Source organism: Meleagris gallopavo, chromosome 17, assembly GCF_905368555.1.
Source record: "Meleagris gallopavo chromosome 17, MGAL_WU_HG_1.1, whole genome shotgun sequence".
Classification (NCBI taxonomy): domain Eukaryota; kingdom Metazoa; phylum Chordata; class Aves; order Galliformes; family Phasianidae; genus Meleagris; species Meleagris gallopavo.
Genome location: NC_139420.1, coordinates 9056569 through 9069525, shown reverse-complemented (window position 1 = coordinate 9069525; position 12957 = coordinate 9056569). Strand labels below are relative to the sequence as shown.

At 43.5% G+C, this 12957-nt stretch overlaps 1 protein-coding gene across 1 annotated transcript; it reads left to right on the top strand.

Annotated features, from left to right (window-relative positions):
- Positions 1-7489: 7489 nt before the first annotated feature.
- On the top strand, positions 7490-12403 carry DRG1 (developmentally regulated GTP binding protein 1). The gene is made up of 9 exons (XM_085238205.1): positions 7490-7638; positions 7763-7886; positions 8282-8457; positions 8848-8917; positions 9416-9585; positions 10218-10348; positions 10559-10726; positions 11683-11805; positions 12286-12403. Exons 1-9 carry the CDS (start codon positions 7597-7599, stop codon positions 12383-12385), a joined length of 1104 nt encoding a protein of 367 aa, XP_085094331.1. The 5' UTR covers positions 7490-7596; the 3' UTR covers positions 12386-12403.
- The last annotated feature ends 554 nt before the right edge of the window (positions 12404-12957 follow it).

The following is a 12957-nucleotide window of genomic DNA, read 5'->3' as shown; positions in this document are numbered from 1 at the left end:
CCCGCTCCCGGCACGACCCGGGGCAGGGAAGGGGCCGGAGGCGATCCCCGCGCTGCAGAAATGCCCCTCTCGGAGGGACCCGCGCTGGGGGCCGAGCCCCGCTCTGCCGGGGACCGCGGGGCGCGATCCCGGAGGCACCGCTGCGAGCGGGCTGTCCGGTGCTGAACCTCCCCGGGAGCGGCGCGAAGAGCTGCCGTGCCAACATCAGCACCGTGTTCGCGTCCTGCCGAAATGCGCTTTCTATCTCCGAAGAATTTTTGCTTGCTTTTGAGGAAATATTCCCCCACCCCATCTCTGCACACACACTTAGAGAGTTCTTTGCTTTGTTAAAGACGGCGCATTTCTAAAGCTTTCACGGGCACCTTTTAGCCTTTATAACATCGAGGCTAATTAAGAATCCTCGGATGACCTATTCACGATCCTGTACTGTCGCTTAAACTACTCACTGGAAAACACTGAACTTAGCACACACAGGGGCATCTCGAGCTGTAGTGCGTTCCAAGGGCTCCGACCTCGCACTGCAATCAAATGGAGGTGGAATTGAAAAAGTCTTCTGGTACTGATGTGCAAATGAGCACAATGAGCTTCGAAAGGGCAGCTTTTTTTCACATTAACACTTAAGGCCACGCAATGCCCTCAGTTTCTGCGCTGGATTTCTCTTGCTTTTGATGGAAGCTACACTGCAGGCACCTTCAGTGGCTCTTTATTGCTGCACTATGGATGCACGCTCTGAGATACAAACGTGTTTTTGGAAATTGGAGATTGTCTGAGCGCTAGCGATGCAGGGGAGCAGAGCTCACATACACTGTGTTACACAGATAATGCAGTGCCCTCATCCTGCAAGCCTGCCCGTGTGTCAGGGGAACAAGAGTTGTACTTGCTGTAGTGAAGAAAATGATTACATTTCAGCTTGCTGGCCAGGCTGCATGTACACGCGGTCAGAGCAGTTAAAGGAGCTGGAATTTGCTGATCTCTCCTAGTGGCTCTCTGGTCAGTTGTGTGCCTTCCCCCGATGGCTCATACCGGCTTATTAATTTGCTTTCTTTTAGTCCCCAGTCCCCTGCCATGGTTCCTGCTTCCTATTTCAGCTCCCCCCTTGCCTGCTCTTTGTCTCCGCGCTAGGCAGGGGGAGGGGGGCCCTGCCGCCCTCATTGCACTCACAACTTTCTCCAGTTGCCAGAGAATGTTCTAGTTTCAGCTTCCAGCCCTCCCGTTTAAAAAGCCCCATCCAACACACTCTCTCTGCTTCCTCAGGTAAATGCTAAGTGTTTACCCCAAAGCACGCGATTTTCCCCAAAGGACCCGCCCACACTCCCGTCGGAGTGCTGGAGCAGCGTGCCAGGAGCTCACACTGAGTCCATGCAGGGTGCAGTTAGGGATGACCCCAGCACTCCCCGATTTCCTCCCCAGCAAACCACAGGAGTGCAGCACAGCCACCAACCCCAGCGCTTCACTGCTCTCGGACAGTAAGGGCTGCATCTTTAGGTTCTTCCACCTTTACCACGCTGATCTCCCCCGCCCTTATGTCTTCACCCACTTGTCTGAACTTTTCCCAAGCTAATCCTGCCCCAGGACATGAGCCTATCAAAGCAGTCATTCAGTTGGTACTTGCTACAGTGTAGCCAGATTTCTTCTATTTACAAGTAACCGTACAATTTCTGCTCTACTAAGACAAAATGTGTATAAAAAGACTGGGAGGATGAAGTTCCCTAAGTGCAATGTGATGACTAAACGCCATTTCCCCACACTTAGCTATGCAAGCAGACAGGTGTGAGTGCCCATGGACTCATCTGTCACCAAAACTAACAATATCTTGAAGAGCAAGTTCTGGATAGTGAAAAGGAGTCTTACATGTGAAGAAAAAATTACATTTTCACTATAAAGAATTCCTTTCCCTTTCCAGATGATTCCTAACCTACTTTATCTCACATCTGCTGAACCTGGACCTGTTGAACTTCTTCTGAATTCCTCTCCTTAAATAAAGGCATCTCCCTCAGCTACTTTATTCAGCTTCTCACTGCTTCCTGTCTCACTTCAGCTCATGGGGATTCCTGAGCTGTCCCTGAATGTCTTGCAGCTGTTTGGTCCCTGCTGAAGTGCTCTGACTCATATCTCAGCAGCACTAGAAATCCTTTCTCTCTGGACATGTGTGTACCATTTGGGTACACCGTGCACTGCTCACTTTGCTGCAGATCAGCTGCTGCTGCCCTTACTTGGAGGCAATGACCTAAAAGTAACGCCTCCTATTTTATTATGTTGGCCCACAGTGCTAGGTGTGGGTGTTGGTGGTACAGCAGTAGAGGCAGAACCTTCCCACCAATATTCCGTTACATCCTGTTGCTGTGTGACAGATGGCAGCAGAGGGGCAGTCTGACAGAATGCCATCTGACATGGAGGTGTGCATGAAGCAAAGGTGTGTAACTGAATTCCTCCATGCAGAAACAAATGCACCCACTGACACCCACCAATGCTTGCTGAGTCTTTCTGGAGACCAAACAGCAGCTGTGAGCACAGTGAGGGGTGGATGGTGCATTTTGGCACTGGTGACAGTGACACTGGGTGTAGATTTTTACAAGCATGGCATGCAGGCACATGTGAAAACACGCAGCTAATAGCGGTGACTGTGTTAAAAAATAACATTCTTGTAGCTGAAAATTTGCTCTATAAAACAGTGTGATTGTGCATTTTGTAGCTGTTGTTGTTTCTATGGAAATAAATAGGAGGCATTACTTTCAGAGCAAACTATGTAATTTGATCTACAAATATGGGGAAGCAAAGAAAGATTTTAGGACTGCTGTTATCTTTCAGAATAGTCTAAGGATATTCTTTAAGAGAGCTAATCACTATTCGGCACTGCTTGTGATACTAAGATAGAAAATAGTGTTGTAACAGTACTTGTGCCAGCTAATTCAGCCATACCAATCATTTCCTTTTTGTGTATGCCACAGAAATATATCACATTGGGCATTTCATAGCACACCTGCAAATTTCAGCCAGTAGCTGTCATTTTTTTCTGAGTTTTCACTAGAATTTTAATTAACTGAGACCGACCTAACAAGCAATTAATTCATTCAGTACTTGTTGATTATTCTTCTATTGAGTTTTTAAAATTCACTCTTTTTTTTTTTTTTTTTTTTTAACTAGGAATCGTCCCATGAGAATGCTCACCCCAGCAGCACGGACTCAGCCTTGGAGGCAGCACAGTTTCCTCTGCAATCCAGATACGGGCTAGCGATTTGCCAGCCTTCTCCTTCGAAAGCAAACAACCCTTGTTTAAAAATACCTGACATTTCACAAAAACTACAGCAACTGCTAGCAGAGAGGGATATGATGCTATGAAAAGTATGCAGTGAGTTATTCTGAAAAGGGGAAATGGCACTCTTTGCTTTTCCTTTTTTTGCTCACTCTCCTCACGGCACTTGGGTGTTGTTTAGTCCATCTGTTGCACGGCATTCCATGACAAAGTCTAAGGAGCTGATGCTAAACTGCAGAACATTTTGTTGTTAATCTGATTTAAAGCAGCCTTTGAAGCCAACCTTTGCTACTTAATCTCCCTTTTGTTCCCCTCATTTCTTCACACTGCCCATCTTAGCCTACTCTAGACTGTCTGGAACCAACCTGAGCCATTCAAAAACTGCTTCTCTGAGGATCTGGTCAAAATGGAAATACAACCTGGGCTTCCTGTTCCGTCTAACTCCTCATGCATCAGGCATCCATGTGCAGCGACTTTCTCATGTTAAACATACTTTACAATGCAAACTCAAGCATGCAATGCAAGTAGTGAATGTTTGGTATTTACAGATTACTAGCTAAGTTACTGTGCCGCTCTGAGGACAACTTCTACATAAAAACCAAGTAAACTGTCATAAAAAAGTTTAGGGAGACAACTGAGAACCAATACCTCTGTATTGCTTACAAGATTCAAAATACAACTCTCAGTCTATTGCCTCGAGATTCAAAGTGTAAATTGCATCAATTTCCAAAGACCTTTTCCCTCAGGCAATGAACTTAATGGTTCCATTCAGGACTCCCCACTCCGTACCCAGGTCTCAAAATCATACCTTCTGACAGCAGCTGCTCAAAATCTCATTCCTCCAGTTCATCATCACCAGCCTGAAATGATTTATCTCCTCTTCAGCACCACCAGTTCTTCTGTGAAGCATAACAACAGTGTTGGTTAGTCACCAGTTCTCAAATCAGAGTACAATTCACACACACACACAAAACTTCAGTTTTGCAAAACTGCAGAAATTGCAGAAGGAAAGAAGGAAGAAACAACAACAACAACAACAAAAATCTTAAAATTAACAGATATCCCTCACCTATCAGCCACTCTTTTTTTCAAAGGGAACTCCAGCAGGTGGGTTACAGTCTCAAACTCATAATTTTTAAAATCCTCAGTACTGAGGTCAAAGTTATCATTTGATACAGATTTTTTTTTTTTTTCCCAGAAGGCTGCTGAAAATTTCTGATTAGATATGAAATTTCAAGAGCCTGTTTCACCTGCAGTCATGATTGAATTTCTTCCCCACCACTTCCCTGCCACTTCTTAAATCCTGCAGAAAATGCACATTATCCCCACCACTCATCTGGAAACGTGGGAGTCCCCCACAAGCCCACAAACACATGTAGCCTTAGCACAGCTGTTTCCAAGTACATGAAACCTACAGGTTCTGTCTTAAGGTGAATTACCAAAACCAGGGTGGCTCTTCAGCTAAAAGCAGTTTCTTGCTGTGCTGTGAATAGACATCCTATCTATAAGTTACCAGAACAGAAGCTAGAAAAATACAAATTCCTAAAATATCCAATTCTAAGTAATCTTTATCAAAGTAAAATCTGTGCTATTTTAATGGCATAGTCATGACACAGAAGATATCACAATTAATTTTAAACTCAGTTTTTGCTGTGTACTTTACAATAAGACCTGCAAGCCACATCTGAGAATGCTTGTTTTGTGTCCCACCTAAATAGAACTCTCGCCCAAGCTAAGATGATAGCTGTTCCAGAAATAATATCAGAATTTGGCTGAAGAAACTTATTTAAGGTTTGAAAGAAAACACACTAAATAGATTTACTACTCAGCTCTCCTGCTGCAGTGATCTACAGTTACACTTGCAGGGCAGAGCTCTGGAAACATTAAAGTTTCAATCATTTTATGGCAATTGCACATTCCTGTTGTTCCTGCAAAAAATAAAACTGAGATACAAATAAAGGAAGTGTCTTTTCAAAATTAATGAGTCAGCAGGACTGAGTGTGTACAATATGGATTTCCGAAACCCATTTTTACTACATCCTCCATCTTTCAGATCTTGCTAATGAGGTATGTGCCATTTCAGTCACATCCCTGTCACTGTAGCTCAGTGAAACACACATTCCTAGTTCTTCTCTATTCCTGATTCCACACAGGGTCATGTTTCTTAATTGTTTGAGACAGCTTTTATTTCACACGTAGCTCTCCTGAATTTTCTGAGCACCCTGAGGAATACTGCTTCACCTTACTAAAAATATTATTAGAGAAGCACTTACGGTATATACTTTTAGTTTATCAGTTAGAAATTCAAGTGACTCCTTGATCATTTGTTTTTTTTCACCACAAATCTGAACCCTCCTGCTGCACTGCCTCACACAGCAGGCAGGCAAACACCCAGAGCTGGACTGCACAGCTGCGATGCAATGTGCAGCCTTGGGAGATGGACATCCTCTTTCACTTCAACTAGATTTTCTAAATACAATTATCTCAATTAAAAAAAAAAATAAAATAAGCCAAATTACTCCATCTTCCATCAGTGCCCACTACTAAGCTCAACTGACCTTTCAAGTAGATCTCAGTCTCTCGTAGCTCCCTTCATTTTCTCTTAGGCTCTGTTTGGGATTTTTTTCCTCTTCTGACATTAAATCCCATTTCATATTATTATTTTCCTTGATTTTCACTTTTCTGACTGAATTTTATAACAAACTTTTACAATTTGCAGTCCATTTTCCAGTTTTGACTGCTACCCTCATCCACTCCCAATAGCCTCATTTCCAGTTGTCACATCCAACTTCCCACGTTCTCCAGAGCATGAAATAACATAAAACACCTTATATTCAAAAAATCACGAGAGTCATCACAGTAAATCTGTTCACAACCTGGAACCAAGCTCTGCAGAGGTCCCTTCCAGCCCCTAAAACTGCATAAGCCTTTCTGAAGCTTAATAGAGGGTGCTCTTATAAACCAATATACTTCAAATACTGAACTACTTCAAATATTCAGACCAGTTAGAAAGTGTTTTTTTGGCTGGAAAAATAATTAGGCAAATGATCTCAATTAAACTTTTATTCCTTTCAACACTGAAATAAGTTTGTAAGTGCCTCAGGTCCCTAGAGGAGCTTTGCTTGAGTAGCTCTCTGGGAAAAAAAAAAAAAAAAGATTTAAGGTTGTATACCAAGAAGTTTTGTCTTAAGAACTTCATTTATTGATGTCTCTGCTCATTCATCCCACACTTGTAAAATTAATTTGATTAGATACAATATAGGAGATCTGGAGTTAGACTATGAAAACAACTAATACAATTGCTAGCAGCGAGTTTTGAAGTTACCAATATCTTCTGCAAATACAGAGCCTGATTAAGCATCTCACATTTGCACTTTTCTCCATGTTTTTCCTGTTACCAAACAGGACTACAAATGTGAGGGACTTAAAGCTGAACACGGCTGTGGATCAAACAAATCAAATTCCACCTGAAGTGAGAAGAAAAAAAATTAATGCCAGTACTGAACCTGCTGTGTCCTATGTTAAAAACCAGTATTGTTCACAAGGAATAATTAGAATCCCATGAACAAACACACGGCGGTAGGTGCACTCCTATTTACCCTAGCTTACCTGAGCCAACATTACCAGGAGCTGTAATCCCATTTTATTTGAGATTCTATTTCAGTAAGCTCTACATAAGCTCATATTAATGACGGTTCGTACTGTAATGGAGCTCATGACATGAAAGATGGCTTTTTTGATTCTGACGAGATGAGAAGGAGATAAGGAGAGGAAGAATGATAGTAAAGAGCTGTGCAAAGAGCTGTCTCGGCTTTTCTTTTTACCGTAGGTCAAGCGACGTGTAACAATTCCACAAGCAAAGTTGTGGTAAGGTTAAATTCTGGGTCCTGCAATGCTCAGAATCCTGGCTGGTGGAGCAGGTGGTTCTGCAAGCATCCTTTTAAATGCGTCTATACAGTGCTTGGCAGAGCGTATTTCTCATTAAAAACCACGTTAAATTTTACACGTAGATTTTTACAAGTGAGAGCAAACGCCCACTCCCTCTCCTCTCTCTCTCCTTCCCTCACACACGTTCCCTCCTTTTCCCTCACGGCTGCACGAGGCGCCACAGGGCGCGCTGCAGCGCCTCCCGCCGGCTCGGCTCGGTTCGGCCCGGCTCGGCTCGGCGCAGCGAGCTTGCAGGCACGCTGCCCGGATTGCACGCGCGCCGGCCGTTTCCCGCCCACCGCTTCTCGCGAGATCGGCTCTCCCTCCCGCGAGAAGCTTTTGTGCGCCTGCGCTCTGCCGGCCGGGCCCGAGGAGCGGCGTTGCGGTGGGGCGGCAGGCCGGGGTGCATCGCCGCGATGAGCGGGACTTTGGCGAAGATCGCGGAGATCGAGGCTGAGGTAAAGCGCCGGCCTTCTGCCCGGCCGGGCGGCGCGGGGTCCGGCACCGAGCCGCTCCGTCAGGGCGCGGGGGAGCCTTGAGGGTCCGTCCGGCGGCTGAGGCCTCGGTCCCGCGCTGTTGCAGATGGCCCGCACGCAGAAGAACAAGGCCACGGCGCATCACCTGGGGCTGCTGAAGGCGCGACTGGCCAAGCTGCGCCGGGAGCTCATCACACCCAAGGGAGGCGGCGGCGGCGGCCCGGGGGAAGGTGCGTGGGCCGGGCCGCGTTGTGCCTGTAGCTGGGGGTTGTGGCCCCGCGCGGGGCATTGAGGTGAATCTGAAGAGTAAATAAAAGAGCTTTCTGCGTTTCGGCGGGTATAACGGTGCGTTTGCAGATCTCGAGGGGTTTGCGCAAAGCGGACGCCTGTCTCTGTATGTAAAGGTGTGTCTGGGGGAAGCTGCGGTGCTCAGGGCAGCTGGCTGAGGTGCGGTGGTGAAGGTGGATTGTGAAAGCTGGGTCCTGCTCTTAGCCTGGCAGGAAAGCTTTCCCGTCTTTCACTCGGGCAGTATTAAAACTAACGGTGGGATTGCTCTGCAGAGCCGTAGGCGATGAGGAGATGGCCAGCTTTAGGTGCTTTTTCAATTTTTGTTACTTATTTCCAGGTTTTGATGTTGCAAAGACGGGTGATGCCCGCATTGGGTTTGTGGGTTTTCCATCAGTGGGAAAATCTACTTTGCTCAGTAATCTTGCTGGTGTCTACTCTGAAGTGGCAGCATATGAGTTCACTACACTGACTACTGTGCCTGGAGTCATTAGATACAAAGGAGCGAAGATACAGGTGAGATCTTCTTATGTCTGTGAAGATAAGACTGTATTCATAGATGTAATGGTATCAGGGCAGAATAGCCTCGTTTGATGTTAGCAGGTTAGAATTTATCTGTAAAAGTGCTTGAGAGTACATTGGAAATGTTTCTATGAGGTCTTAATTTTATTCTGCTTTTTTCCTGGAGAAAAGTTCCAGTGGTGGTTCTCATACTCTGAAATGATCTGTTCCAGCCTACAAATAGGGATAACGCTGTATGTAAGAATTTAAGTGGAAAGCATTTTGCTGTTTGTCCTGTTAAGATTTGCAGTGAAGTCAGCAGCATGAGAAGAAAGGTAAAAGTAGAATCTATCTTAAAAATAAACATTTTCTTCTCATAAGTTCCTTTCCTTTCCTGAACAATAGCTACTTGATCTGCCAGGAATTATTGAAGGTGCCAAGGATGGTAAAGGCAGAGGACGGCAAGTCATTGCAGGTGAGTTTATTGGAGCTTGGAGACAGCATCCAATCCTGGTTCAGTTAGTGTGCCTTATGAGAATGAAGGACTGAGTTGCTGTTTCTGACAGATTTATGAAGCTGGATTGTATGCTGGAATTCAGTTGCTCAGTATGAAGCTGTAGCCATTGTCTTTTTGCTTTGTTTCAGTTAAACTCAGCAAACACGAAGTCATATGTTGACAGTGCCTTGAAAGTCTGCTACCAATTTTAAAGGCAGATGAGAATCCTTATTAAACAAAGATGCTGCTTTGTCATCTTTATGTAGCTTATTGTCATCCTTGTGTGTCTGAATGTAGATAAAAAGGAAGGTTTTTCCAGCATCTTTGATTCTTGCACTGTGCAAGAAATCTTACACCAAATTTAAAAAACCACAATGACCTGGATTTTATATTCTCAGTCCACTGAGTTGTCTTTTGTGCTGCTTCATCTTGGTGTGTGAGCATACTTTTTTGAGGGTTAACTTTTTTGATTCTTAGTTGCTCGAACCTGTAATCTGATTCTGATTGTTCTGGATGTGCTGAAACCCCTCGGTCATAAGAAAATCATTGAGAATGAACTGGAGGGATTTGGAATACGTCTGAATAGCAAGCCCCCCAATATCGGCTTTAAGAAAAAGGATAAAGGAGGCATTAATCTTACAGCCACAGTAAGTTGGAATTTTTCTTTAAGCAAAAAGTGCTTGAAAACGCTCTTCTGGAGAAGAGATGAAGAAAGCTCAGCATTCTAGGCCTTGCAGCCTTGACAGCTCTTTATTTTCCAGCTAACTGAATCTTTAAAAGCATAGAAGCAGCCATAGGTGTAAGAAGTCAGAACTCTGCTGTGGGATTCAGGTACCTTACTCTTAGTTGGCTGAGTTTGGAATTAGTATTCAGGCAAGTTTCTTTCGAAATGTCTGTCTGCAGCCATTTGGTGGCATTGATGCTAATAAGGCTGCTATGGTTTAAATCTCTTTTTCTTCTGTCCTAAGACTAACTATGGCAAAATAGTTTGGAAGCATCCCTGGAGGCATTCAAGGCCAGGCTGGATGTGGCTCTGGGCAGCCTGGTCTGGTGGTTGGCGACCCTGCACATAGCAGGGGATTGAAACTACATGATCGTTGTGGTCCTTTTCAACCCAGGCCATCCTATGATTCTATGATTCTGTAACTGAAAATCAGTCAAGTCCAATAACTTACAATGCAGCTGTTATTTCTAGTAACCTATATGCTAAGTGCTATTAATTGTAAGACTGAATATGATGGTAAAGTTTTCCGTTTGTTAACCCTGTCTGTACGTTCAGTGTCCTCAGAGTGAGCTGGATGCTGAAACAGTGAAGAGCATCTTAGCAGAGTACAAAATTCACAATGCTGATGTCACACTGCGCAGCGATGCCACTGCTGATGACCTCATTGATGTTGTTGAAGGAAACAGGTACTGTTGAGACCCTGCATTTGGTATACTAACAGTTTATGTTCCAAAGAAAATAATTGCTTATGGATCTTCTTTCTGCAGAAGCTAAGCTAGCAACAACTGGTGTTTAGCACCTTACTGTCCTTTTCAAAAATGGTGCTTTTTGTTTCCAGTGATGGCAGTAGTGTATTGCTGCCAGGCTGCTGTAGCACTGTGTCCTTCTCTTTGCAGGGTTTACATCCCATGCATTTACGTCCTAAATAAAATCGACCAGATTTCCATTGAGGAACTAGATATTATTTACAAAGTACCCCATTGTGTACCAATATCTGCCCATCATCGCTGGAACTTCGATGATCTGCTGGAGAAAATTTGGGACTACTTGAAGCTAGTACGAATGTGAGTCCTAATTGCTGCACTCTGAAAGGCTGAGATTGAATAACATCTTAAGAACGGGTGAAAGATGATCATTCTAATATGCTTTTCCACTAACTTAGAGCTCTAGCTTTCAAATGATTCTTTTGTCATTGAAATGTGCTTAATCTGCAAGTCAGAGCTCATGCTGCCCTATGCTGTTGTGTGATTGAGTTTCCTATCAGTCACATGTGCTGCACTTTGAACTTCTTGTGTAGGGATTAAGTGAAGATCTCTGAAACTCCCAGATATGTTTTAAAAATCATGAAAAAATGGACTTCATGTCAAATTTGATGCAAAGTTGTTAACATGTGAGGAATTCCTCTTTTCCTGAGTGACCATGAGCTGTCTCTTAGCAGACCTGAATTGAGTTAATCTAGCATTTTGGACATTTTTACTATAAATTATTACAGGTTTACCTCATTGTTAATGCATCTCTTCAGGTGAATTTGTGAATGGATCGATTACTGCTCATAATACAGTAATTGTAATCTTCTGAGTATATCCATCTTCTTGTGACAATATGGAAAAAAGATATTGTAAAAAGGAATTTAATATGCCAGGTGTCTGGGCTATAGACAGTAAGCTTTTTTCCTAATATACATTGAGCTGTTTGCCAAAAATAAACCCCAAAGCCACAAATTACAACCATCAAACTGTAGCTACCCTTTCAACTACCCAGATTTTGTCACCTTCTAAGCAACAATGGAAAATTCACCAGTGATAAACCTTGTGCAGTTAGGAGGGAGAACCTGCTAACAGGCATTGGCTACTCAGATGCATTTTCAGCTTACAAACACCAGCATACAGTATGTCTGTTGTCACCATTAGCTCGGTGAACTCTGCACAAGCAGCTGGTACAGCAGTGCCCATAACCTATGAAATTTCATGGAGATTTGCAAGAGGAGGTTTTGGCATTGACCGACTGCTCTGTGTTACAGCTACACCAAACCTAAAGGGCAGCTCCCAGACTACACCTCTCCTGTAGTGCTGCCTTACTGCAAGACAACAGTGGAGGACTTCTGTATGAAGATCCACAAAAATCTTATTAAGGACTTCAAATAGTAAGTATTTTGTGAAGGAATGATTGCTGGCAAATAGAAAGTAAGTAGCCTGATTCTGTGTTCTTCAATTTGTTTATAAGTCAGAAATAAAAACAGAATTTAATTTGGAATGTAGAAAGCAATAGATCTCCCTACAACTAAATCTAACACATAAGTTGTTATATTTGATATTTCTCTGCTCTTTCCTGGACAAATTTCCTCTCTGGTGAAAATACTTTTATTTAGACTGGAAAGTAGCAGTAGATGCAGTGTTGTGGGCTGCTGTCCTATATACCCAAGCATTTTGGATGACTTCATACTTTGTTTTGATCTGCTTGTCTCTGGTTCACATAAACCACTCATCCAGGTACTTATAGGAGAACAAAAATAGCTCTTAGCATTGCTTTCTGTATTAGTGATGGGACAGAAATAACTGCTGTTAGGCTCTGCAGATTACACTTCTAAGTCTCCTTAATTTGATTTTTCTCCCCACTCTTTCAGTGCACTGGTCTGGGGTTCTTCTGTTAAACACAACCCCCAGAAAGTGGGCAAGGACCACACTCTTGAAGATGAGGATGTCATTCAGATTGTGAAGAAATAAAACTGCTCTCCCACGCTTTGTCACTGTGCCCGACTTTTCATTTTGCAAATGACAAAGAACAAACCACTTCTATGAAACACAGAGAAAAGGATATTGCTCTTTGTGGTAGTAACTTAGCGCATGGGAAAAAAATGTTTCTGAGGAGCCTGATTGCGGTGTTCCATTCTAGCAGAGCTGGGAGATGAAAAACTTTTAAGTACTTTTCATAATGGCAAAAGCAGCTTTTGCCTGTGATGACTTCAAATTGGAGGAGTTCACACAGCTGAAATTACTCTGCTCTAATTTAGAACAAACCAAGAAGCAGAGGCTGGAGAACTGTATCAAGGACAGAAAATATGAGCTTTTGCTGCCTTTATCTCAGATGTTCTTGATGGAATGCTTCAAGGCTATTAACAGTCCTGCAGTAGTGGAGAAGATGGTGGGTTCTGATCTTGAGTAGTCACTTTTTCAATTGTTTCTATCAGTGGAAGTAAGCTAGATGCCTGTACTTTGTTAGTGACTGGAAGCTTTTAAGTTTTCTTAAAAGAATTTCCTGCTTATTTGACTTCGCCAAACTTAATTGTACAAGGAAA

Excerpts from the sequence above, each read along its gene's own strand:
- DRG1 (XM_085238205.1), top strand. The coding sequence starts at position 7,597 with ATGAGCGGGACTTTGGCGAAGATCGCGGAGATCGAGGCTGAG. Across the intron at positions 7,887-8,281 it reads CGGCGGCGGCCCGGGGGAAG|GTTTTGATGTTGCAAAGACG; the intron begins GTGCGTGGGCCG and ends ACTTATTTCCAG. Across the intron at positions 10,727-11,682 it reads TACTTGAAGCTAGTACGAAT|CTACACCAAACCTAAAGGGC; the intron begins GTGAGTCCTAAT and ends TCTGTGTTACAG.